Raw genomic sequence first — 26,301 nt, forward strand, 5'->3', positions numbered from 1 at the left:
GCTGACATTTTTATTTGATCTTGTGGCTGACCGACAGCTTCCGGCTGCGAGGGATGGCAGCTCGGTTCAGTTCTCAGGAGCGCAGGATGGCTGCGGGGGGTGTTTCCTCTCCTATCTGGGAGCTTTCATTTCCAAAGCTCTGCTGAAGGCCGCCCAGTGTGTGGAACTGAGTGCCGAGGGAGGAACTGGTCCGTAGGCCTCTTGTTTGGCCCATGCACCGCGGAGGAAACTCAGCTGTTGGTGGCGATTGCTTTGTCTTTGTGAAATCTCGACAGTTTTTGTTTTGTTTTGTTTGCCCCGTATTTTCCCCTCCTCCACCTTGTTCCTCTCATTGGTTTATTTGCCAGCAGCCTGCCCCCTTTCTAGTCATTAGACGTGACATCAATGTCTTCTCCGTTGGACTGTTTGGTGGCAATCCGCCATCTATTGATGTGATGGGAACCTTTCTTCTTCTGGTCTGATTCGGGGCCTTCCTCTTCCAGCTTCTGCCTCTTGTATTTCGTCCTTCTGTTTTGGAACCACACTTTCACCTGGGCGAGACAGAAAGAGGAGGGGGAGTCACTGAGATTCTAAGCGCTCTCTGGGCATGGGTTTTGACCCGGAGCAAGCCACGCCTCGAGAGCGGCCCTCTAGCTTTTCCTATGTGGGGGACCACTTTGTAAGAAAGAACCCCGCTCCTTTCCCAACTCCCCAACTCACCGCAGCCTGACTTGCCAGACAGTCCAGGACTTGGTCTTCCCTCCCACATTTTACGTTGAGTGTATTGATTGTAATATATATGTATGATATATGTATCTGTACTGTAGTGATTGTGACATACAGGTATGGTACTGTATTGGATTGCTGTGTAGCATAGTGATTATAATGAATGAGTAGTGTAGTGCAGTGATTACAATATTTGTGTGGTGCAGTGATTGATTTTACTGTAGATGTATTGTAGTGTCGTGTAATAATTGCAGGTTTCAGAGTAACAGCCGTGTTAGTCTGTATTCGCAAAAAGAAAAGGAGGACTTGTGGCACCTTAGAGACTAACCAATTTATTTAAGCATAAGCTTTCGTGAGCTACAGCTTATGCTCAAATAAATTGGTTAGTCTCTAAGGTGCCACAAGTACTCCTTTTCTTTTTGTAATAATTGTAATTATTTTTACATTGATGTAGCAAGCTAATCAAGGACAACACTCTACCCCCATACCGGGAGTTTACCTTGACTAGCTACATCTGTATAAAAGCTACAACGCCTTGTTTCCACTAGGATTTCACAGGGAGATAGCCACCAGGATGCAAAAAACCACACCTTTTGTGCAGTGCAGCCTATAGCTTATCCAATGCTGATCCCTAGGTGAAACTACAAACATTTGTAGCCTGACAAATGTCTGGAGGGTGTCCACACCAGCCTTTTCAAACGTGTTAGCTGCCTTGAGATAACTGGCAATGAATTACAGGAGGTAAAAAACACAAGGGGTCTGCGCTACGCTAGGAGTTCCCATCGGCATAGCTACATGGCTTAGGGAGTGTGAAAAATCCACCCCGCCAAGTGATGTAGCTGACCTAACCCCCAGTGTAGACAGCACTAGGTCGCCAGAAGAATTTTTCCATCAACCTAGCTACCACCTCGGGTTGGGGGATTACCTACATCAACGGGAGAACCCCTCCTGTCAGAGTCATGTCTGCACTGAAGCACTACACCGATGCCACTGTAGCGTTTCACGTGTAGACATACCCTCCATTTGTGGGCCACCAGGAAGGGCTGTGTGGGCTTCTGATGGGTCATGGACTGAGAGTCGCTGGCTTTTTTCATTTTCATTTCATCTGTGCACTGCCCAGTGGGCACCTGGAGTAGAATGAGAAGGGATCAAATACCAGGAGGGAGAGATTGGTCCTGGGGTATTTCTGGCCTGGCTGACAGCAGAAAGCGCCATATCCAAACTTTACTGGATCTCCATCCCTGCTCTTCAGACCCAAGCTGGGGGGTGAGTTTAGAAGCAGCTACACTTGTGGGTTCTTATGTGAGCCTTCGGCATCTCTCATGGTGCTAGTTTCAGCTTCCACAAGTTCAAATAGGGACAGGAAGGAAAGAGCTAAGAGGAACTAGCTTGGCAACCCAGAGAAAGGTGCCCCAGTTTCGCTCAGCACAGAGCAGCCCAAGAGGTGACAATGGGACAAGCATTGCTCAGCAGCTGCAAACTGCAAATTGTGTTGCTTGCGAACAAAATGTTTAAAAAAAAATTGTTTTTGACGTGAAAGCAGCGGCTGTGAAAGGTGCGAAACTGAAAGCCAGGGACAGCAAAGCCCTCTGTGTATCACCTCCAAACACATACACTGGTGGGATAAGCATCTCCACCCTGCTCCCTGCTGGGGGAACCATTTGTAGGAGGCAAGAGGAAAGTGCTGGCCAAATGTCCCTTCATAACTTGGCTTCTTTGCTGAGGAAGAATGTCCCTCTAGCTAAAACCCTTCAACTGTGGTTCGCCAGACCTGGATTCTATTCCCAGTTCTGCCATGGGGCTTCCTAGATGGCCTCGGGCAAGTCACGTCAATCACTCCGTGCCTCAGTTTCCCCATGTGCACAATGGGGATGATGCTACTTCCCTCCCAGGTGGGGAGTAGGGCAGGCATTTATCCGCTGCCCTGATTTTCACGAGGGCCGAGCACCCGGCAGCTCCCAGACCAGCTAGTCTAGGTGAGGCGCTCAGATCCTCCGGTGATGAGCCTCACTAGTGTTACCACCGCTTGTAACGTCGACCAGATAAAAAGACAAACGCCAGCAGCTACCTAGGGCAGGAGTCAAACCAGCGACTTCAAGGTGAAAGGGCCACTGCAGCTGCGTGACAGAGTTACCGGGAGGGTGCTAGACGTGTGGCTGTGACAGGAACTGCTCAGAGCTCGTGCAATGGCACTGCTCAATTTCTCCCTTGTCTACACCTTTCCGTGGCTCGCTCCCTGGGCTCTATAGCTAGATCAGTCTCTAGCGTGACTCTGCCGTGGTGCCAGGGAACCCCACCAAGCATTCTGGGGACGCGCTTTGCACAGCGGCTGCTAGAGAGAATAAAGTTTCGTTGTGTCTTGTAGGCTCAAGGGTTTTGCCTAGAACACTGGTTCTCAATCAGGGGTCTAGGCCCCCCTGGGGGCCTGCGAGCAGGTTTCAGGGGGTGCCTCCAAGCAGGGCCAGGGTAGAAAGCTGAAACCCCACTGCATGGGGCTCAAGCCCAGGGCTCTGAGCCCTGGCACCTGGGGCTCAAGCCGAGGTCTGAGCAATGCAGCTTCATGGGGACACCTGTGGCATGGGGCCCCGGGCAATTGCCCTGCTTGCTGCCCCCTAACGCTGGCCCTGGCTTTTATATACAGAAAACCAGTTACTGTGGCACAGGTGGGCCGTGGAGTTTTTATAGCATGTTGTGGGGGTCTCGGAAAGAAAAAGATCGAGAGCCCCTGGCCTAGAACCCAGCAGGGCCGCTGGTACAAAGAGGGTGGCGTGTACAGCTGCTGGGAATAAACATTCACCGCACATTACAAGCCATCCGCCAACACCCATTCGACGCACAGTCAAATGTGTCGGACTTAGCCCTGGTCCCAGTGAAGTCCATGGCAAAACTCCACTGATTTCCATCGGACCTGAGCGTGGCCCGTATCGGCGGAGAGGAGGGATGGTCCTAGGGCTCTGCCAGGGAGACCTGACTTCAGGTTCTGGCTCTGCCAGAGGCTTCCTGCATGGCTGGACCACTGAGTCTCTCTGGCCCAGATTCTCAAAGGTATTTAGGCACCTAACGCCCATTGAATAAATGAAGTTAGGAGCCTAAATACCTTCGTGGGCCTGGGCCTCCCTAAAATGGAGATAATCTGTGTCTCACACGCAGGTTCTGCGGATAAATAAGCCCCTGACCCCGCTCCACGCTAGACAGAGCTAATTCCCTCCCATTTGCTTTCACATTTCAAGGGCTGATTACGATGTAGCTATAAAATCGGTGTCCCGGCAGTACCATTACTGCACTGCTAGGCACTGCAGTGCCTAAGTCCCTTTGTCAAGCTAACCATGCGTGCCTCAGTTTCCTTATCTGTGCAATGGGGATAATAGCAATGCTCTGCGTCACGGGGGTGTTGTGAAGATAAGCGTATCAAAGATTGAGGTGCTCAGATACTATGGTGACGACGCCTACATCTGTGAGTACCTACGTCTTCTACGTCGATGCGTAGTTTGGCTGAAGCTGTCTGAGGAGGTTCTGTGGGTGGATGTGACTGGAAGAAGGTTTCGGGGGCGGCTCTAAATGGGGACTGGACCGGGGGGTGGGGTGCTGAGGAGATGAGCTGCCTGTGGAGCGGAGATGTGTGGGAATGCATTTGGGCGGCCTGATGTCTGGGGGGGATGAGGGGTGAGTTTAAGCTGGTGGGAACGTTCCTTAACTGGTGACTTCCTGGATTTTTAGTGAAATAATTTAGCAACTGTCACTGACAGTTAAAGGTTTTTGTGGGGGACTTTGCTGCTGTTCTTGGGCAGGGGGTGGGAGAGAGACATTTCGCGGTGCTGCTTATCAGAAGTTGAGAGAGACAGAGGGAGAACACTGGGAAGGCCGGACAGGCAGAGTGGGACACAAAGACAGATAAGAAGAGGGAGACTGATTAACTCAGGGCAAGCGGCCATGTTTAACAACTGTGCTTAGAGCCCGCTTCCGCTCCACAATGTGACTCTGTACAAATTGTGTCTAGATCTAATCTGCTCCATCTACAAGCGCAGAGATTAGCTTTTTTAACGGCTGGGGCCATTCCCTTGCCCTGGGAATCAATGGGTGTCCCTTCTGACTCATACACATCACCAGCAGTTATCTTAGGAGTAGAGTGTGGTTCCTTTTTTCCAAACCCCGTTATAGATCATAGAATATCAGGGTTGGAAGGGACCTCAGGAGGTCATCTAGTCCAACCCCCAGCTCAAAGCAGGACCAATCCCCAATTTTTGCCCCAGATCCCTAAATGGCCCCCTCAAGGATTGAACTCACAACCCTGGGTTTAGCAAGCCAATGCTCAAACCACTGAGCTATCCCTCCCGCCATTAGAATATCAGGGTTGGAAGTGACCTCAGAGGTCATCTAGTCCAACCCCCTGCTCAAAGCAGGACCAATCCCCAAATTTTGCCCAAGCTGGGGGACAAGGAAGGGATTTGGATAAGGCGGTGGTTCAGATTACAGAGCAGAGACCCCCGGCCAGGATTGTGAGGAGGAGGGGGAGCCGGAGCCCCCAGCCACGAGGAAGGCCACCTCACTGCAGAATGGCAGAACAGCTCCTGCCCTCTTGATCATCCAAACTCCCGATTAGCCACATAAAACCTATGTCTCCCCCTGCTATTCACAGGCTCCAGAGTATACTGTATTACATCAGGGTCTACAGGCGCCAATCAAGGTCGGAGGCCCGTTGTGTGGGGGTCTGCATAGACACAGAGTAAAAGACAGTCACAGCTCTGACGAGCTTGCAGTCTAAACAGACAAGACAAAGGTGCTGGAAGGGACTCATCCAATGGACTGAGACCAGGTCTTGTGAGTCCCCATTTTAACACCCTCTCCCCTGGGCCACACAAGCATGACTGAGAGCTGAGCTGTCTAGCTTAAGCAGAGCAGAGCTGCACTAGTTCATTGTTCAGTTTGGGGGCTAAGCTGAAAAATTAAAAAGAAAAATTGGGTCACTTTGAACTGAAAGGGAATTTTTTCCCCCCTCACCGAAACGAAAAAGAAATTGTTTCAGGTCGAATGAAATGTTTGTGTTCACCGCTGAACAATTCCCCCCCCCCCACCAGTTTTTTGTCCCAGGTGGTTTTTAGGCATTTGTCACTGTTCTCTGCTTGCTTGTTTTTAAATTGTTTTTTTCAATTGCGCCGTGAAAGGCCGTTTCAAAAGGTTTCATTTCAAAATGGTCGGACTGAAATGCTGACAAGCGAAAAGCTGAACCAACGCATTTCAAAATGGTTGACGCAAAACATTTGGAATTTTTTTTGGTGCTGGCGGGGTCAAGACTATTCACTCAATTTCACAGGAATCCGCAAATAGTTTTGGTGCCCCGAAAAATGCATTTTTAATTGAATTTACTATTTGCCGAAAATGTGTCATCAAACTCGACGCTTAAGTCCTTATCCGGCCCCGAATACAGCAGCATCTGAGCACCTCAGTATTAATCCTCTCAACACTCTTGTGAGGCAGGGAAGTGCTCTTCATTTCACGGATGGGGAAGGGAGACACAAGGTTATGCAAGGAGAGGCAGCGCCGGGAGCTGACCATAGGTCTCCCAAGCCCCAGAGTAGCAGCCAGAACACAGGACTATCCTTCCTCCTTTCACTTAGAACTCGGTTCACCATCCTGTTGATAATGTTCTAGCTTCTAGCCTCCTGCTCCGTCTCCCAGAGCCGGGCTGGCTCTGCGAGGCTAATGGGAGGCAAAAGCAGGAAGGATTTATTCCTGTCATGAAGGGCAGCAGATCAGATGCCGAAGGCACACAGGGAAAAGTGCCGTTGTGTAACAAGGGCCGGTTTTCACAGTCACTTCTCTGCTCACAACAGCACTTGAAGTACGATTTAAACGACATTGTGACACTCGTGTCGTGGCATCTTATCAGGGCTAAATTTGTCAGTGGGGACAAATTTAGTGGGGAGGACATTTGGGCCCTGGTCTTTACAAGAATACAGGTTTCAGAGTAACAGCCATGTTAGTCTGTATTCGCAAAAAGAAAAGGAGGACTTGTGGCACTTTAGAGACTAACCAATTTATTTGAGCATAAGCTTTCGTGAGCGACAGCTCACTTCATCGGATGCATCCGATGCTCCTTTTCTTTTTACAGGAATACAATCCACTCTGGCCACACTGTTCATGGTCTTGCATTCACAGGCCGCACCGCACTGCCTTACATCCACCCAGCCCCGTCATGCTAGTGGTGTAGAAGGACCCAATGCCTGACCTCCTCCAGATTTCACTGATCTTGCTTTGACAATATCTTTCCCCTGCCAAACTCAGTGATGACCTGCTAGCCCTGGAAATAGAACAGTTGCCAGCCGCGGGGGCCCCGGGACCAGGACGGAAGACTGTTCGAGTGGTAGCATAGCTTGTGCAGAATTCTTTTTAATGCCATCAGCGATTATTTGGGGGGTAGGGAATGTGTCTCCTTCTATGTTTGTACAGCACCTAGCGCAGAGTGGCCCTGATCCCGAGATAAATGAGAAAGATTCAGAAGTAGTTTGGTCCTGTCTCCATGGGCCCTCAAGCCATTTTGAAAACTGGTTCAGAGGGGGACCCAAAACTGAAAATCACTGGGCCACATCTTTGAGCATTGAACAGCTGCAACTCCCGCTTGCAGTCACTGGGAGCTACGGGTGCTCAGCATCTCTGGGAAATTTGGTCCCTTCTTAGTAACAATGCACAATCCCACTGCACTCTAGGCTTGTGGCCATTTCCTCCTTAGGTTAGGATGAAACCTGGAAGCATTTGATGCATGTGGGCAGCTTTAAAATCCAGCCCCCTGTGGTTCCGGCCCCTTTTCCAATCCAGCGGAAGGCCCTGCCTCCCTGTTTGCTTCCCAGCAACCCGCCAGTTTCACAGAGGGCCGGCAAAAATACTGGTGGCTTGGCTGGGGGCTCCACAGACACCCGATAAAGGCAGGCCGAAGGCAGCACCGGGTGAGGGGAATGCAATCACAAACCAGACAGCCGTTCGTGGAGCTCAGAGATGCACATTTCATCTCCAGCGCTCTGAGAGGGACCCCGTGCCGGCTCCAAAGGACAGCCTCCCTGAACGGGCAGGGGTGTGAGAAAGAAGCCCCATAAGTGATGGCTGCAGTACAGTGAGGGCAGACGGCACATCCCTGCCCTGTTTGAGTGGAGGAGCCATGGGCATACGCTCCCGTCCACAGCCTTTATTCTCTGCTGAATCTCCCAGGGCTGGCAAGTGGTTAAAGCAGGACACATCCGGACTCCGAGTTCCAGGTCTGCTGCTTCTTAACTGCATGGCCTTGGGCAAGTCACCTCTCTGTGTCCCAGGCTCCCCATGGGTCGAACAGAGCTGCTTACTGCACAGGTGGCCTGGGAGGGGTTAATCCATGTTGGTAAAGTGCTTGGAGGCCAGAACCATAATGGGGAGCAGGGACCATGCCTGGCATAACTGAGCCTGAGAAGGTAAGCCCAGGTCCTCAGAGGTATTTAGGTGCCTAATTCCCTTTGATTGCAATGGGAGTTAGGTGGCTAAATACTTCTGAAGGTCTGGGCCCTAATTACCAGTCCCTCGAGAGAGAAAATACCCTCACTGGCATGGTTATTACTTTGTAAAGCCTTTGCCACTGGAGTCATCTCACAGGTGCAGCGAGAGCTAGATGGATCAGGGGCCCTCAGACCATGGGCTGTGCAGTGACAAAGACAGAGGCATCCCTTCCCGGTGTCCCACGCAGGGAAGCATTTGAGAACTACGCCGTGGAGGGGTTGGGGGCTCTGTAGGAGGAGCGGGCAGCCCATGCTCCTGCGGTGAACTGATCCTCAGAATGGCCAAGGATGGAGACTCAGTGTCGTAGCTCAGGAAGCTAAGTGAGGAGGCATCTCTAGCCGCGTGAGAAGGGAGGTGAAGAAGCTTAGTTAAGAGACTGCAGCAGATCTCCTAGGAACCAGGCCTTATGGGCTGTATTTTTGGTGCTGCTGATGGCCTGCCAAATCACTGAACCAGCCAAGGCAATTTCCCCTTCTGTAAAAGGGGGATAATGACAGCTACCTCACCCGAGTGGTCTGAGACGTAATCCACCAGCATTTGTAGCATTCTGCCGACTTCAGATAGGGGGCCAGGAACAGTGTGTGAATAGCGAGGGGTGCTGAGAGTCATTGAAGCAAACTGTAAACCCTTTGTATGATGGAAACCATTTCAAGCCAGGGGGTGCAGAAGCCCCCCCCCCCCCCCCAGTTCCAGCACCTACCTATGTCCTCAGGTGAAATGTGCTAGGGGAGCATTTAAAATCCAGTCACTGTTTAGGCCTTGCTCACAGGCTGTGATGCCTGGGCTCCCCCATAGGTGGGGGCAGGCAGGAACCCACACATCAGAAATGACCTGCTTGTCATGTTCGGATATTGAGTGAGCTGTTTGCTTCCTCATTAGGCACAAGTTAATCTTCATCCTATTTATTTCCCCCCATTGCCGGGACACAGAGAGGCTAAGTGACTTGCCCAAGGTCACGCAGGAAGTCAGTGGCAGAGCAAGCTCTTGACCATCGCTCTGCTAATGCCAAGGCTAACACTTTAGCCACAAAACCACTCCTCCATCTCACCAAGGTGCATGGCTGCATGCCACCCCCTGCTCTCTGGAGAGTCAAGCATAACTGCCTTTACCTTCTGCATAAAGCTTATGAAGAGACGGAAAAAAGGATCAAGGAATAAAATTTCCAGTGTCGGGATTTTCCAGCGTCAGCCTATGTTACGGGGAGAGGTCTGAGAAGCTGCAAAGCAAACGGGTGAGTAACCGGCCTCAGAACAGAACTACTGGCAGAGCAAAGCACAAACCCAGCCCGAGTTCATAGTGTGATCTCATTAGAGCACATGTGCCCAGAGTGAGTCAACACCTGGCTGAGGGGCCTCTGGGAAATAAACAACAGCCAGCGTTCTGCTTTGATGGTGATTCTGATTCTCTCCCAGTATTACTGAGTCTAGGCCACAGCAAGACACTAGGGGGCACTGTGCTGCTTCACTGTCCTGACCACTCCTATGGAACATTTCCACAGGGGCCGTGGATGGGCCTGGCTGGATTCCCGTTTGCGTAGTTACTTTCTGCTTCTCTACTGCCGCATCGATTGGACACAATATGATTTACTTTCTGTCTTGAAGTACTATGCACCATGGTTGGACAATGGCCACTGTCCACATCACAGCTGGCCGCATTTCAGTTGTGGGCAAAATAATCCCTGTATACAGTTTATGCAGCGATTTAGGATCCTTCACCTTGACATCTAAGAACTGGTTATTTTATTAATACCGACGCTGTGCAATGCCGGTGGATTCCAGGGAAAGCAAAGCACGTGGATTCAGCTCATTTGCTTTCTTCACTTTAGGGTATTTTTAAAACAATACTTATAGCTGCCTTTCATTCAACAGCTCCAAAGCACTTTACAAACATCAGTCCAACCTTACAGACACGGAGGATCTTGGGAAGTATCATTATCCCCAGTGTATAGAAGGGGAAACTGAGGCACAGAGCAATGGCTAAGATCATGCACAAATCAGAGCAAGGTATGGAACCCATCCTGACAGCCGGAGAGCTCTAAGCACTAGAGAGAACTTCTTTCTGATCTCTTCTCCGCTTGGAGAAATCCACTCCAACATTGCAGGTGCCTAGGACCTGAAAGCCATGCTGCAAAGCTAAACCACCCTCCCGCACACCATAGGAATTCCCAGGCTGGATCAGACCTGTGATCCATCTAGCCCAGATCCTGTCTGACAGTGGTCACAAGCCAGATGCTGCTGAAAAAGTGCAAGAACCCCACAGTAGGCAGAGGTAGGAGAATCTGCTCCCCAATCCATAGTAGAAATTGGCTTAAATGAAGTTTTTATCCCTTCCAAAACTCTTTTAGCATTAGCTATGATAATGCTGGATATTCTCATCCGTATAAACATCCATCCAGTCCCTCAGAATTGTACTAAATTCTTGGCCTCAGTCACATGATGTGGCAGTGAGTTCCACAGTCTAACCACACCTTGAGTGGAAAAAGTATTTCTTTTTACCAGTTTGCAATTTGCTGCCTTTCAGTTTCATTGACCATCCCTCTTGTTGTGTTATGAAGCAGGAAGAACAGATGCTCCCAAGCTACCTTCTCTATCCCTTTCATTGTTTTATAAACTTTTTATCTGCTGCCCTGTATATACACTCAAAGTTTTGGACATTATCCTCATCTTAGGAATTACTCTAGGTTAAACTCTTCCTTGGGTTTTCCTCCCATCTGTGTTAATGCAGGGCCAGCCATCTGAGGTATTCAGTGTTTTCTTTCTACGATGAAACATTGTCCATAGAGGTATATTTATTAACCCTTGTTTCTCGCTATTGCAAGCATAGGAATGAAATACCTTGTCAGCCATTCTCAGCCTGTCTCATTCCTCTCTGCGTTGTTATGGCAGGGGGTGAGTGGGTAGTGCCTTTGTATTTGGAGGGGGCCTGTGTGTAGCTGAGCAAGGAATAAATAACACATGGAAACACTGGTTTAACAGCATTTCTGCCCTGTTACTCAGCACAGCTTTACAGGAGCTGGATCACAGTGGTCCCCTATGGCCTTAGAATCTCTGAAGTGCCCTGTGTGGCAAACTCGCACCGTTCCCTACTGCACTGTATCTTTAGGGTGCCATGTTGAGAGCCTGCCGTGTCCTTCATGGCAGAGATGAGATAGGACCGAGTTATAATCAGTATGAAGGAGATTCATTATGGAGGCTGCTGGACACAGTGGTTCTCTCGGGGTCTCTAGCTGCCAGGCTGGATAACCCAGCTTGTGCTGTCTATTGACACCACATAGGGTCACTGTTCAGTCCGGGCTGGGACTAAGCTGTCCTGGATCGACTAGAGTCCAACTGCTCCCTGAATACACTCCCAAGGTACAGGTCGGCATTGGCCGAAGCAGCTGAGCTCATGAAATCAGCGTCTCCATTTTGTAAACTCCTCACCCCTAATACCTCTGGAGTTTGTCTTTTCAAAAGCCCAGCAAAATTCAATTACAAGAATTTATGGTCAATGGAGCAAATGCCAGGGAATGAAAGAGTTAAGGAGTGATTATGGTCAGAAAAGTGACTGTGTAACCATGACACCTTCTTACTCAACAGACATGCCCCCGTCCAAGTCTCTGAGTCAAAGCTGCCTGACAAAGGACATTTTCATTCCTTTTTGCCCTGCAGGGGCCAACACAGCTACAAGAGAGGGCGTCGGATTCTGTTCCGGCTCATGCATAGTTAACCAAATTGTTAACCAGATTCCAGTCACAGATCTTTATTGTTTGTGTCAAGGCAGAATTCGGAAAGAGCCCAGCTTGTCTTTCTGATGGCCAGGCTGAGTTTGCTGGGCTGGCAGTTAGAAGAAAACATCTTTGGGATTGTCGTTGGAGCAAACTGGATCTGGAGCCACTAAATAAATAAAACCCCACGGTGCCGTTTCTACAGTCACCTTCCAGAGTCTAATGGCACTTTAAGGGGGAAATTCTGATCTCAATTACACCTGTGTAAATCCACCAGAATCAGTGGAGATATTCCAGATTTATACCACTGTAACTGAGAGCAGAATCTAGTCCCACATTTATCCTCAGAATGTTGCCTCCGTCCCAATGAATATGTTTATATCCCTGTTATTCTGTTTAAAAGTGCACTTTAATATAGTAAAGTTAAGTGTAGTAGATACGGGATTAGCAAACTAACATTAATTTGGGGAGCTGAACTCTTTACTTCCTTAACATTTGTGCATTTATTTTCATACCAAGGCTAGACGAGATGACCCTGGCGGTCCCGTCTAACCCTATGATTCTATGATTCCTGTTACCTTAACCATCATTGAACAGCATCCCATGGCTTGTTTAAGAGGCAATATAGTCACACTGTAACCCAAATACCTTTGCTACAATAAAGTTAGGCCTTTATTCTTAGTGCTGTTATTGTTATTAACAGAATGCTTTGTTATGTTAATTTCAGGCACACCTCTCACAGGTGCTAGACTCAGGACAGATGGATTTTCCTCTCTGCCCTGCACGCTTTTGGATCTGTTGTCCATGCCTGTTAATGGGACATGGCAGCTCCTAACATAATCCGCACCTGTTGGCCGTGCCCCACCTCTCTGTCCTAGGTTTCATTTAAAATCCGTAGCCACTATGGAGCTGCCACCTGTGAAAGTGGGAGCTAGTCCAGAGACAGCTCGGTTCCTTCCCCACCCCGCAATCCTCCCAGTCACAGCCAAAAGCAATGGCAAGAAGAAATAACATTGGAGGCCTTTCCCCTTGAGATTGCACAGCACATTTCGTCTTACAAGCCCAAATGTTCATTAGGAATCCACGCAGCATTCTTTTCAGGGGGTGGGGAAGGTTATTCCCCCCCATGTCAGAGACAGGGAAACTGAGGCAGAGGTCCTGTGACTTGCCTGTGGTCACTGATTCAAGCTCAAAAGGGCGTGGCTCCCAGGCCTGTGCTCAGGCCACTAGCACCTCTCCCTTCTATGGGGTGTCTAGTCCTCCAGTGTAGCACCCCACACTTTCCTATGTGAGTCTTGACTGATGGAATTTTGCCTGTTTGGAGCGGGAGGAATTTTCCCCACTGAACAACGAGCAGTTTCTGCCTCCTAAACCACAGATCAGCAGGGCAAGGGGCATCCATTCAGAGACCCCTGTCATTCTCACTGCCAGCCCACCAGCACGGCTCCCGCATAGCGAGGGGCCGTTCTACCCTCACTGACCCTGTAGGACTTTAGCAGTGTAAATTCACCCTCTACCCCCACCCAGTTTCACAGCTTGGCCATGCCGGTGCACCTCCATCTCTTGCTTTCCTGGACTGCCACTGGGGTGGGGTGGCTTTCCACATTGGGGGTGGATGACAAGGAACTCAATAAAGTGTCCCAACTGAGCCCACGTTTTTCCTGGGGGTCACTGGGGCCTTTGAATGAAGTTTGGAATTATGGGGTAATAAATGATGGGCCGAGCCCTGCTCTCAGGTCAATGGCGAAGTTCCCCCTGACTTTGCCAGGAGCAGCCCTGAGCCCTCACCTGATGATGGAGTGTTTTGGAACAGAACCGCCCAGCCATGGTCTTTCTCCTGCTTTGCAGCTGGAGTTTACAGGAATCACGCCCGAGACCTGCCTCTGGCAGAACGGGGAGGTTTCCATTGGCCAAAAAGCTTCACAAAAAGTCAAGCAGCATTTTGTCAATTGCAGTTGGCAAAATTTTTCCAACACCCAGCACACACAAACACACACTCGACAGCCAACACCTACCCCTCCATCCACACCTCTAACACAGAGCCACAGCCCCTCCTAAACAAACCAACACACACACAGCACATGGACTACACATGCATCCCGGCATCAGCACGTCACAACGAACCCACAACCCTCCAACACAAATCGACACACACACATAGCGCACAAACGACGCACGCATTCCAGTTCAGCACGCCGCACCAAACCCTCTGACACAAATCGACACATACGCAGCACACAAGCTACGCACACGTCCCCACATCAGGACTTCACACCAGCTCCTCCAACACAAATCAACGCGCACACAGCACACAAAGTACACATGCATCCCAATATCAGCGCGTCACAACAAACCCACAACCCCTCTGACACAAACTGACACACACAAATTACACCTGCATCCCACATCAGCATGTCACACCAAGCCCACAAGCCTTCTGACACAGACTGACACATAAAATCATAGAAATGTACGGCTAAGGTAGGACCAAGTATAAATCACAGTACACAGACGACACCTCCTGCCCCCCAGCATCAGCACTGGAGTTGTGCGTATGTGTGTGTTTGGGGGCTGGTTAGGCAATTGGCACTTCTCTCATCTGAAATTAAAAATATCTGTGTGTGTGTGTGTTTGTGTGAGAGAGTGTGTGTGTGTGATTGTGCATGAATGGTGTGAGAGAAGGTGCGTGTATTATACAAGAAGGATGCTATCACGGATGCTAGACATAGGACCAATGTATGGTCCTGTCTGCCCCACATGCTATGGATCTGTTCTCCACAGGCTGGACACAGACTGTACACACATCCCAGCATCAGCACATCACACCAAACCCCAAACCCTCCTTCTCAAAGCCACACATAAAGAGAACACAAACTACACATACATGCCAGCATTATCAGCACAGCACCCACGAACCCCCACTCCCCAACCAAATCAACACACAGCACACAAACTACACACACACACACACCCCCAACGGCAGCCCAGCACCCACCAACCCCCACCCCTCCTGACGAAATCAACACACAGCACCCACAACTCCCCACCCCTCCTGTTAGTGGGAATGGTCTGGGCTGGATCCCCTGTGGGCACACCCCAGACTGACCCCCATTAGAAGGTGTGGTGTAGGCTGGAGCCCTGTTGACTCTGTGCCAGCCCCTCTCTCTGGTGCCTATGCCCCAGTCTCCGTGTCCGTTCACTCCATAGGGCAGGAGGTAGTCTCCCTTCTATACACCTCGTACCCTATATCCAAAGGCGATGCCTGGGCAATGCCCAACTCTTTCCTGGGCTGGGACCCGAAGGGATGGACGGGTGTGGGTGGGTCTCTTCAGACCCCTCTCCACCTTCTTTCCGGGCTGCTCCAGATGTTGCTCTCTGGTCCCAGTTGTGCCTCACTCCAGCTGTGACACTGCAGCTGCCTCTTCTCAGGAGAGGAGGCAGGTGCTTCCAAGCGTCCCAGAAAGTCTTAGCTGAGACTGGGACAAAGTGCCAGAAGAAGAACTGCTCAGAGATGGGGCAAGGCGAGGGTAGGCTCGGGAGTTGAGCTACTGAATTTGGGGGACATTTAGGCAATTTGAACGTCTCTCATCTGAATTCGAAAAGATGTACAGGCATGGTTATATGTGAGGCTCTGTGTGTGCGCGGTAGGAGAGAAGGTGCCTGTGTTATCCGATGAAGTGAGCTGTAGCTCACGAAAGCTTATGCTCAGATAAATTGGTTAGTCTCTAAGGTGCCACAAGTCCTCCTTTTCTTTTTGCGAATACAGACTAACACGGCTGTTACTCTGAAATATGTTATGTAAGAAGGATGTTTGTGTGAGAATCTTACCTATGCGATGGTGCGTGTGTCATGCATGACACACCATGTGTGTCTCATATATGAGGAAGTGTATACCTTATACTGGCAGTGTGTGTGTGTGTGTGTGTGTCTAAGATGTAAGGTGTGTGTATGTATATTTTAAAAAGCATATACCCACACTGTAGTAATAGATGTGGTGGCTGTAAATGTGTGTTACAATCTGAGCTACACTTTTTAATTCCTATTTTCAGAAGAGTGGATGTGACAGATTGATTCCAGCAACGAGTAAGGGTCTCTGTCAGTACTTTGATGCCCATTCATACAGTAATACACATTTCAGGTACAGCATTTGTGTATTTCTCATGGAAAATTGGTTCTGCCCCCCCCCCACACACACACTTTACATGATCAAACATAAATTTAAAAAAGCTACAAAGCAAAATGAAAAAATAAATTAATAACACTACACATCTGGGTTGAAATTGAAAAGTTCCCTTTGGAAATAGCTCTGCTTGTGCATTTACGAGCTAAATTACTTTGGTGACCATTCAGGGCCAGGTCTGATCCTCCTTCTCCAGTTCAGCATCTTACTCCTAATGACGTCTGTGGGACGGCTTGTGGAGTGAGGTGATACTGAAATGCTGTTAAAGGCTCAGAATCTGGCCCTAGGTTATTGGCGATTCTAAAGAGACATCTCTCAGTGCAAATTGCCGACCTGTGTTCACTGAGTGAATGCAGATGATAAATAACCCTGTACTAGAAAGCTACAAAAATGTGTCCACAGGATTTCTAGAACTATAAATATACAATATTACTGAACTGAGACTAAAGCATAAGATTCCACTCTCTTTCTGTCCATACATATGCACATGTGCCCAGATTTAGAGATACACATCTTTCAATTTTCTGAACAAATCGCAATTAGCCTTGGGGCAACACAGCACAATCCCAAGGACTCCTTGACCACCTGGAGCAATATTTGACGGCTGTTGCCATCAAAACTAATTGGCATTTGTTTCATTAACCTTTTGGGGTTTTTCTTAGAGCTGGCTTCATACATGAGGCATGACAGAAGAAGCAAAGAAGAACACAGGACCGCAGAGCGTGAGTGATGACGGTGGATGGCAAACTACAGCCTTCGGCATGCCAGCTATTGACCTGTCTCATTGGATTTGGGGTGAACACATTTAAAATGATCCCCTGGGATTCAAAAAATTCCAAATGGGGATATGCAGAACCAAAGCACTGGGAAGATGGATCTGGATCCAAGTCTGAATTCTGTGGCTCAGCCTCATCATCTATCTATCTATCTATCTATCAAACCAGTTTTCCAAGGGTTTAAAGCTGTTCCTGAAATTATGCCCAATAACCCAAACTCAGAAACTTTTTTAATCCTGGGGCAACTTTTTGCTGCTGATTTCTTCCAAGAACCTGTGTGCGCATGCGTGTGTGCGTGTGTATACACATGTAAATTTAGTTATATATTTATACCGTATCATATATACTCACACAGAATTTAGCAAGATTCAAAAACGGATTGGCTATTGATGTGGATAATGAGAACATCCATAGCTACAATAGATTGGATACCAACATGGAAGGGATATAAACCCTCCTAATTCAGGGAATAAGCCAACCACTGACTGAGAAACTTTCCCGATGGGCAGCTTGTCCACTGTGGGGAATTTAGCACCTTCCTCTGAAGAAGCTGTTGTTCTCGGACACAGCATACTGAACTAGATAGACCTCTGGTCTGATCCAGTCTAAGTATATTCCTTGGTTCCTTCACCTCTGCATCTTTTCTCTCTATGGTACATTTTTTACGTCCACATTCCTATCTATAATATTTCTGGATTTCAGTTTTTCTTAACACTGTAAGGAAAAATGCCCTTGTAAAATCTTGTCCAAGATGGGGGAAAGTTTAGATTAAAATGAATCTCCATTCCTTTTTAATTTACAGCCATCCTGGCTTCTATTTCTTATCCGGCTCGACTTCTAAAAATGGTAAAGCTTGTTTATATTAACAAACAAGTGCAGTAAGGTTCCTTTTTTTGCAGTGTTACATGCAATGGAATAATGCTACAGGTCAAGGGTTTTTATAGCAATGCATGTTGTAATGATTGTTATTAGCAGTAATCGTTATCCCATAATTACGTATAAGTTAAAAATTAATCCCCATAGTATCATTCCATTAGTCGAGGACTTTTGGGGAAATGATCTTACAAACATTTGTACTGCTGGGTCTCAAGCCCTTGATATACTAAATAATAATAGTAATCTGATTGAGCAAAGTAGGGGAAAGTCTTTTATCACCTACAGATAGCAGGGAGTCAGCCCAGGAGTTAAGCTAGTCAGATTTGTTGCCTTTATGGCTGTATAGTGTAATAAGATTGCGTCTTTGAAGTCATGAGGAATTTCCTCCCCTTCCCAGATATCCTTATTCCTTAATGATTTCTTGTAGATAGTTGACCGGGTTTTGACTTGACAGATACAATGGACAGCCAGGCCATAATAATAGTAGCCGACTTTGCAAAAGGAAAATGATTCTGTGCTCCAGAACTACCAGTCCCTTGGCCTGCAAAGGCAATTGCTTGCTCCTTGCTTCCTTGCTTGCCTTGCTCCTTGCTTGCTCCTTCCTTCAATTCCTGAGCCCACATCAGAGCTCAGCCCTTCCTTACCTCTGTTCCCACGGAAGTCAATGAGAGGTTGGCATGTTCTCCTTCCCCCCTGTTTCTTCAAGGTCCCAAGATGCGCTATTCCTAGCAGTATCTTGTCTGCGAACCCCCCCCCCCCATCCTAACTCCTGTCTGCCCGGCTGTTGGCACAGCAGAATGGGAGCGCAGCAGCTTCATGGAACTGGCTGCGCAGCTGTGCTGAGACCTGGGATGACAAATCTGGGAGCCTGCTACATTGCCTGGGGCCTGGTGCCCTCCTATGTCACCCCAGCTACAGATGTTTTGGGGGGCCTCCTTGAGTTCGGGCCCCGGTACAATTGTTCCCCTCTGTGCCCCCCCCCCATGGAAACATGTGCCATGCTACTGCACCCCCGCAGCCAAGCAAAGGGTGACCTATCCATTTCTGCGTGGCACCTAACACCGCAATGAAAGAAGGCAGAGAGGCGAGGGAGGGAGGGATAGAGGGAGGATGGATGGATCCCCCCGCCCCCCCCATCACACTGTACTTACCTGGGTCTCGGAGAGGCTGAGGCTGCTGGCCAGCTGTTTGCGCTCGGCCCCCACCACGTAGTGGTTCTTCTCGAAGGCCCTCTCGAGCCTCAGGAGCTGGGACGGGGAGAAGGCCGTGCGGATCCGCTTGGGCTTCCTGGCAAAGGGCCCGTGCAGTAGCAAACCCTCCTGGGACACCTCGCTCCCTGCGGACCAAGCACCAAGAGTCAGAGACTTGCCTGGTCAGGGCTCACTCCCCAGGGCCCCCCCCCCTGCTTCTCAGTCTGCCCAGCCCCCTCCCTGCCCCACCAGCGGGGGTCCTGCCCTGGCCCGTCCCGCTGGGGGAAGGTGTGTCCTGGGGGTGACTCCTCCATTTCTCAGGGCTGGGCCTTTGCAGGCTGCTCCTTTTCCTCTCCCGTCCCTGCCCAAAGGGGCTGCCCTTCCCCCCACCCTGATCTTCGTGAGCAGGAATGAAAGTCCCTTGGGCAGCCTCAGGATTGGGGAGCCCCAGGGAACAGAAAGAAAGAAAGAAAGAAAGAAAGAAAGAAAGAAAACGAATGTGAATAAAGAAAAAGAAGAAAAGAAAAAGAAAGTGAAGAAAGAATCAAGAAAAAGGAGGACAGAAAGAAAGAAAGAAAGAAAGAAAGAAAGAAAGAAAGAAAGAGAAAAGCACACAAAGACGGGAAGGGAAGGAAGACGTGGCGGCGGGGTGATTGCGATGGATCGATCCGGCCTCCTGCTTCCCCACTGCCAAAGGAGACCCTCCCTCCCACCCCCCAAGAACAGGGAGACGGAGACGGCCCCGGCCCCAGCCCCAGCCCCCAGCGAGCGGCCCGGGCCCGCAAGGTGAGCCCCGCTCCGCTCCGCGCAGGGACCTGCCCTGTAATTAAAGGCCTGGCAGAGTAACGAGGCAGCGCTTATTGGTGCCCATAAATCACCGGGTGGCTCCCTTTGAAACTGGCCTTATCTCTGCCCCCATCCCGCGCGGGGTCAGGCCGCGGGAAGAGCGAGGTGCTGCAGGGACCCCCGGGAGCCCCCTGACAAATGACCTGGTGGCGGCTGTCAGGACCCTGCACTTAAGCAATTGCAAAGCGCGCTGAGCTTTTAATTAGCTGCTCACCCCGGGACGGGGAAGGAGGGGCGGGGAAAGCCGGGGAGCCCCGGCCAGGGGCCCAGCAACGCCTCGGAAACGGGCGAGCCGAGCGAGAGTCCCAGGGGCTGCATTCACCGGCATGCGCGTACCCCGCTGCGGCCCCGGCCCCGGCCCCGGCTGGGAAACGGAGCCGCAAAAAGCAGGGTCATGACAGCCAAAGTCATGGGAGTAACTCCCGGCTGCAGCGGCGTTACGGCCGGGTCCGGAGCGCCGGAGCGACAGCCTGGAAACATAAGAACGGCCAGACTGGGTCAGACCAAAGGTCCAGCTAGCCCAGTGTCCGATAGATAGATAGATAGATAGATAGAAAAAACAGAACGAAAAAAAGAACGAAAAAAAGAACGAGAGTAGAAGTAGAAATTGATACATATGGTGGAAAGAAAGAAAGAAAGAAAGAAAGAAAGAAAGAAAACGGACGTAAATAGAGAAAAAGAAAAGAAAAAGAAAGTGAAGAACGAATTATGAAAAGGGACAAGAAAGAAAGAAAGTTAGGAAGTGAAGAAAGAATAAAGAGAAAGGAGGACTGAAAAGAAAGCAAGTGAAGGAAGGAAGGAAGGAAGGAAGGAAGGAAGGAATTGGCTGGAGGCGAAGAAGTGGAACAGAGATCGATGGTGACAAGGCAGAAGTGGACCGAGGTACATTAGCTCGGGATGGGAAAGAGCGAACACTTCTCACACATCTGCCTTTGTCCGAGTGACCCCGTCCCCCCGGTATCCCCGGAGGAAAGTTGGTCGGGAATCGGGGGGACCCCCCCGCCCAGCAATGGGCAAACCGGGGCGTCTGGAGCAGCGTCTCCTCCCCTCCCGCTGGCGCTGGCCAGGCTGCCGGGGAAGTTAAGCGGGGGAAACAGGAGGGTGGATGCAGGCACGGGCCAGCGGGCAGCCTTTGGCCACTGAGCTCCAGGGTGGGACTCCGACCCAGCTGGTGTCTCCCGACACCGACAGACTCAGCCAGGCCTGCCCCGGAGCCCAGCGCGCCCCGGCTCTACAGCGGGGGGCCCGTTTCTCCCCCATTCCCAGCCCCCCAGGGGTTTCCACTCCTATCTGCTCCCCCCTGGGCCTCCAGCCAAGTCACCGGGCCAGAAATCCCAGCCGGGCCCCTCCGGGAGCCGCGCGAAGTTGGTGACCAACTTCCCAGGCAAGCGGCTCCTCGGGGAATCGCTGGGAACCGGCCCGGCCCCAGCCGCGATCCGGGAACGGGCTACCAGCGACCCCGGCCGCTGCACAGCCCAGGCCGTGCGGGAGGCAGGGACCGGGCTGCGATGCTTTAGGGCCAGGGACCTTTCCCTCCGGCAGGTTTGGACAGCATCGAGCGCAATGGGGCGCCGGATCCGGCGCTGACACAAATCAATCATCAATAAAGCAGCGAACACAGGTCAGGTGGGGGGATCTGGGGGTTCGCTTCCCCTCTGCAGCCTCTCTCCACCGAGATGCCCTAGAGCAGAAGGAGGCAGGATGCCCCCGGGGGCTAGCCATTCACAAGGGATCTCCAAGCGCAAAGCGGCCCTAGGGTGACTTTTACACTTTCCCTTGTAGCCCACTTCCCTGCGCCGCCTGCCAGCGAAACAGCAGCGTCGCCGCGCCTGGAATGGACAGAAATGGTTTGTTTGGAGTGGGGGGGGGGTTGGTTTGTATATGGGGCCGGGGGAGGCCGGTGCCCCATGGGATCCAGGGATCCTTTTGGCCCAGAAGCAGGGGCGGGCAGCGGCGGGGATGTCCGGCCGATCCCCTCCTGCGAGCAGGGAAAAGAGGGAACTTGCTCTGACCCCCTGCATTTTTTTTTGGTGTTGTTGTTTTTTTTTATCTGTCAGGCTGATCAGTGCTGCTGACACACAACGATTTCAGCAATCTCGCGAGCGGCAATTTATTGCTGGAGCAGGGCATAGCCAGGAGCCAGGCGAGAGAATTTGCTGCTGAGGAGATAACCTAATCTCTCTCTTCCCGCCCAGAACAAAGCCCGCCTTTGATGATCCCCTGCTCTCTTTTGACTCGGTTTAGTGTATGGAGTGAAAAGCCTAATGTGGATTTGCATTTATAACTCCGTAATGAGGAGTGGGGAGAGGGGGTGGGTGGGGAGAAACTCCCGAGCTCCGCAGCCGCTTTGCAATCCCAGCCCGGGTCAAGCTCCTGACCCAGGCTCTTGTTTTCCTTACCCCCCCCCCCCCCCAAAAAAAAGTTTCCTTTTGGAGATTAGGTGCAAGCGAAACCTTTCCCTTGGTTTTAGCGACTAGAAGAGAAATTGACACACACACACACACACACACACACACACACACACACACACACACACACACTCCTGCAGGAGCGATCATATAATGATGCTCCGGAGGAATCTGCAGGAGTTTGGGGATATGGAAGGAACAACCATTTCCAGTATATTATGCGCTTTAAAGAAATAATTCTCTGAGACATACACCCACGTGGGCACCGGAAATTATTTTTGCACAGGATTCAGATTGGCTATGATACACAAACACACACCAGCCACACGCATGCGCTCATGGGTGCGTGTCAATTACTCAAGATACTTCTATTTTTCATATACTTCTCGTTGTGCATCAGGTATCTCACTGACGTGTGTAGGTTAAATGTCTGTGTTATAAATCGAAAGAAATACCAGACAGCCCTAGGGATCCGGTACACATCACGTCCAGGGTTCAAGTCTGTGACAAAGTAAATGCGTGTGTGTATCCACACACAGAGCGATCGCCGCCCCAGCCACGTAAGAGTGTGTAAAATTGTATATAAAGAGAGGAGTATATTTGTAAAATAGAACCTCATCTCGCTACACTGTGTCCATGCACTGAGTGTATCATATAAACTTTACAGACTACATTATATCTGTCGCATACCACGGAGGCCCAGATATACCGCTAATTATATATGTTATCGATGCAAATATAATTGTACGTGATTTTTCCACGTGCCTGGCCTCTAGACACTGGGGCTGATCCTTGCTTTTACAATCAATGGCAACACTCCCCCTGACTCCTTGAGTTCAAAGACACCCGGGGTCGGATCCCTTATCCGATCATTGTATTTCTCTGCCCCCAGAACTGCTCAGATCTATGATTAAAAATACCCCAGCGCAGGGGGCGAGTTTCCTCCCAGTCCCAGCGCGCCCTGGGAAGTGGGAGAGCAAGTCCTACATTTCGTGCTCCAGGTTTTTGTATTTCTTCTGGGAAACTAGATTCACAGTTACCCAGGGGTTGCGTCCACCAACGCCCAGCCGGGAAGCCTTGAGCCGAGTGTACGAACAAGGCTGCCGAAGCCGCAGACCTGGCCCGTGGATGAGCTTCCTACCCTGCCTCCCTGACCCGAGATAGGGCCACGAACAGCGCATGGACCGGGAGGGCGAGTTTAGTTTACGTGAAAACAAAAACGAGCACGCAAAAAAAAAACCAACCCCAAAAAATAAAATAAAATCATCATAAAAAAAGCAAAACAAAATAAAAAAACCAGAGGGCTTGAAAACAACATCCAATCATTCTTCTAAAAAGAAACATTTGATTTACTACAGACCCAGGTTTTCTATCCACACACGCTCATTAATTCGTTCATATTTGTTCTTTAAAATATAAATACACTCAGATGCTTTTCAACATCTCCACTACCGCATTCATCCATTAGAAATATCGCTGTAAACATCGACCTCCGGTTTCTCTTTTTCCTTGAACCAGCGATGCCGTGTTTTCAAGTCTCGTGGTTCTTTATCTAGACACACACAAATCGGCACATGTACACATACACGTCTACACACAGTCATGTTTGTAACTGATTTGCCTGCATATACTGTTTGTGTAGATTGTTGCACTGGAAATATACTGGTGTATTAAAGTGTCAGAGGGCCCTCTGGAGAGAGAAAGAATTCGTATGGCGATGGATACCCTATATCTGAGCATGCGATAGAATAGATAGATAGATAGATAGATAGATAGATTAGATAGAAGGTGGGTGAGGTAATATTTCTTTTAATGGACCAACTTCTGTTAATGGATGAGACAGGCTTTCGAGCTACACAGAGCTCTTCCTCAGAATATACACAACAATACACAAGCCGTATACGCGTGCAATACAATTATATATATATACACATAGCACCTTAAAGACTAACATTTATTTGGGCATAAGCTTTCGTGGGTAAAAACCCCACTTCTTCAGATGCATGGAGTGAAAATTACAGATGCCGACATAAATATACTGACACATGAAGAGAAGGGAGTTACCTTACAAGTGAAGAATCAGTGTTAACAAGGCCAATTCAGTCAGGGTGGATGTGGTCCACTCCCAATAATTGAGGATGAGGTGTCAAGATCAAGAGAGGGGAAATTGCTTTTGTAGCAATTGCTTTTCACTCCACGCACCTGAAGAAGTGGGGTTTTTACCCACGAAAGCTTATGCCCAAATAAATCTGTCAGTCTTTAAGGTGACACCGGACTCCTCGCTGTTTCTTTAAAAGACCATTATCTCACCCACCTTGGCTCTCTTAGATCCTGGGACCAAGAGGGCTTATAACACTGCAAAGAGATGAGATTAGGTAGATAGATAGATAGATAGATAGATAGATAGATAGATAGATAGATAGATAGATAGATAGATAGCATCCTGAATGCAAGAAGAAATCAACAGCAAGAAATTGTTCAGTGCACTAAAACTCTTCCCTGGCATTTCGTGTGTGTGTGAAATCGCCTGGATCTACACATATCCAGCACACACCTACATAGACCCACGATTCCTTGTGACTCCCTGCACCCCAGCTAGAGGAAGTGGCCGGCTGGCTGGTTTGCCCGGTAGATCTGTCCGTGCGTTTTGAAGGGGAAGGGACAAGGCAAAGCACCGAGGCAGCGACAAGCCCGGGAAATTCCCTCCCTTCCCGAGGCTGGCGATTCCTGACTTACCTTGAAAGCGGTGCCCGAAGAACCTGTTCCTCAGCACCCAGGGGTAGAAGTTGAGGGGGTCTCTGTGCTGGGGGGCGAAGAAGGAGTGTGGGTGCTGGAGCTGGGAGGCGCCCAGCTGGTGCGGGTGGACGCTCAAGGAGGGGTGGCTCACGGCCTCCGGGAAGACCAGCTCCGGGCTGCTGTACAGGGGCCGGCCGGCTGCCGCGCTGTGAAAGCCATTGACGAACGCCTCGGCCGCAGAGGGGTTGGGGTAGTTGAGGGCTGTAGGTCGGATGGGGTCCTCGGAAGCCAAGTGATTGTCCTTCGCCACCAGCGACTCGATGGTGAAGCACCGCTTAGCTGCTGGCTGGAACATGGTTTGGTCTGGAGTGAGCTCTTTGGAGGGGGCTGTGCCTTGTGTGTGTGTGTGCGCAAAAGATCCCCCCCCCCCAACACACACACAACTCTGCCCCCCTCCCTCCCACCCACCCGCCCCCCAGCCCAGAAGAAGTGCAAGCAGGTAAGCGTGTCTTTCCCGGCGAGGTGAAAGCAGCCAGGGGAGCTGTGATCCAGGCAGACTTGCCCCTTGCAGAGAGGAGAGCAGAGTCCCGCAGGCAGGCTGGTTGCTTTGAGGGGGGGGGCTCTCGCTCCCGCAAGACGCACACTCACACCCCGGTACACAAATCCGGGCTGGCTCGCCGGAGAGCAGTACAAATAAGACTGGTACCTGGCAAGGACCATCTGATTGGACAACTCACCTGCCCTAAGGTTGGGGAGGGGGGCACATGGGGAGAGAGATCTCCTGAAAAAACTGGACTGGAGCCTTTGCAGAAGAAGCAACGCAAACTTGGCAGGGCTGCGGCCACAGGGGCTTCCAGCTCCTCCATTGGCTAAGCCCCCCTCTCCTTCCCCAACACACAAACACACACACACAACTCTTCTTCGCTCCGCTTTGCAGGAAGGGGTGTTTCGTTTGAGGGACAGTTCCAAAAGCCGAGTCACACCGAATTTAGCGCACACCGAGCGCTGGGTTCTTGGACCTTGTCTTTGGGTTCGAAATCCACTCCGCTGCTTAAAGAGGGGGGGGTCGATTCTAACCCCCCTCTTTTCAATCGGGTGTGTTTGTTGTGTAACTCCTCGGAGAGAAATCGCTCGATCCACTTTGAACCCGACGCGGTGTGGATCAAAATCGTAGGGCAGCGCAGCACCCAGGAGAGCAACAGGAGGTTTTTAAGGCTGCGCCGTCACAATCTGCGTCCACATTATTTCAAACAGTTATTCCTTAAAAACAACACCTAATGTTACCCACCGACAGCCTGCCAGCTCTGGGGCTCCCTGATTTCCTTAGGAGATTTCAGATTCACCTTCACAGCCAGCAGAC

General features: G+C 50.3%; 1 protein-coding gene across 1 annotated transcript; it reads right to left on the reverse strand.

The window, feature by feature from the left end:
• EMX1 (empty spiracles homeobox 1) lies at positions 1–25,389 on the reverse strand. Its single transcript, XM_007072010.3, has 3 exons — positions 24,942–25,389; positions 18,913–19,097; positions 1–530 (listed from the first exon to the last, which is right to left on the reverse strand). The coding sequence occupies exons 1-3, from the start codon at positions 25,294–25,296 to the stop codon at positions 363–365; spliced, it is 708 nt and encodes a 235-aa protein (XP_007072072.1). The 5' UTR covers positions 25,297–25,389; the 3' UTR covers positions 1–362.
• Positions 25,390–26,301: the final 912 nt, after the last annotated feature.

The sequence above is a fragment of the Chelonia mydas genome, chromosome 4 (genome assembly GCF_015237465.2).
Source record: "Chelonia mydas isolate rCheMyd1 chromosome 4, rCheMyd1.pri.v2, whole genome shotgun sequence".
NCBI lineage: Eukaryota > Metazoa > Chordata > Testudines > Cheloniidae > Chelonia > Chelonia mydas.

Excerpts from the sequence above, each read along its gene's own strand:
- EMX1 (XM_007072010.3), bottom strand. The coding sequence starts at position 25,296 with ATGTTCCAGCCAGCAGCTAAGCGGTGCTTCACCATCGAGTCGCTGGTG. Across the intron at positions 19,098-24,941 it reads CTTCGGGCACCGCTTTCAAG|GGAGCGAGGTGTCCCAGGAG; the intron begins GTAAGTCAGGAA and ends CTTGGTCCGCAG. Across the intron at positions 531-18,912 it reads TCAGCCTCTCCGAGACCCAG|GTGAAAGTGTGGTTCCAAAA; the intron begins GTAAGTACAGTG and ends TGTCTCGCCCAG.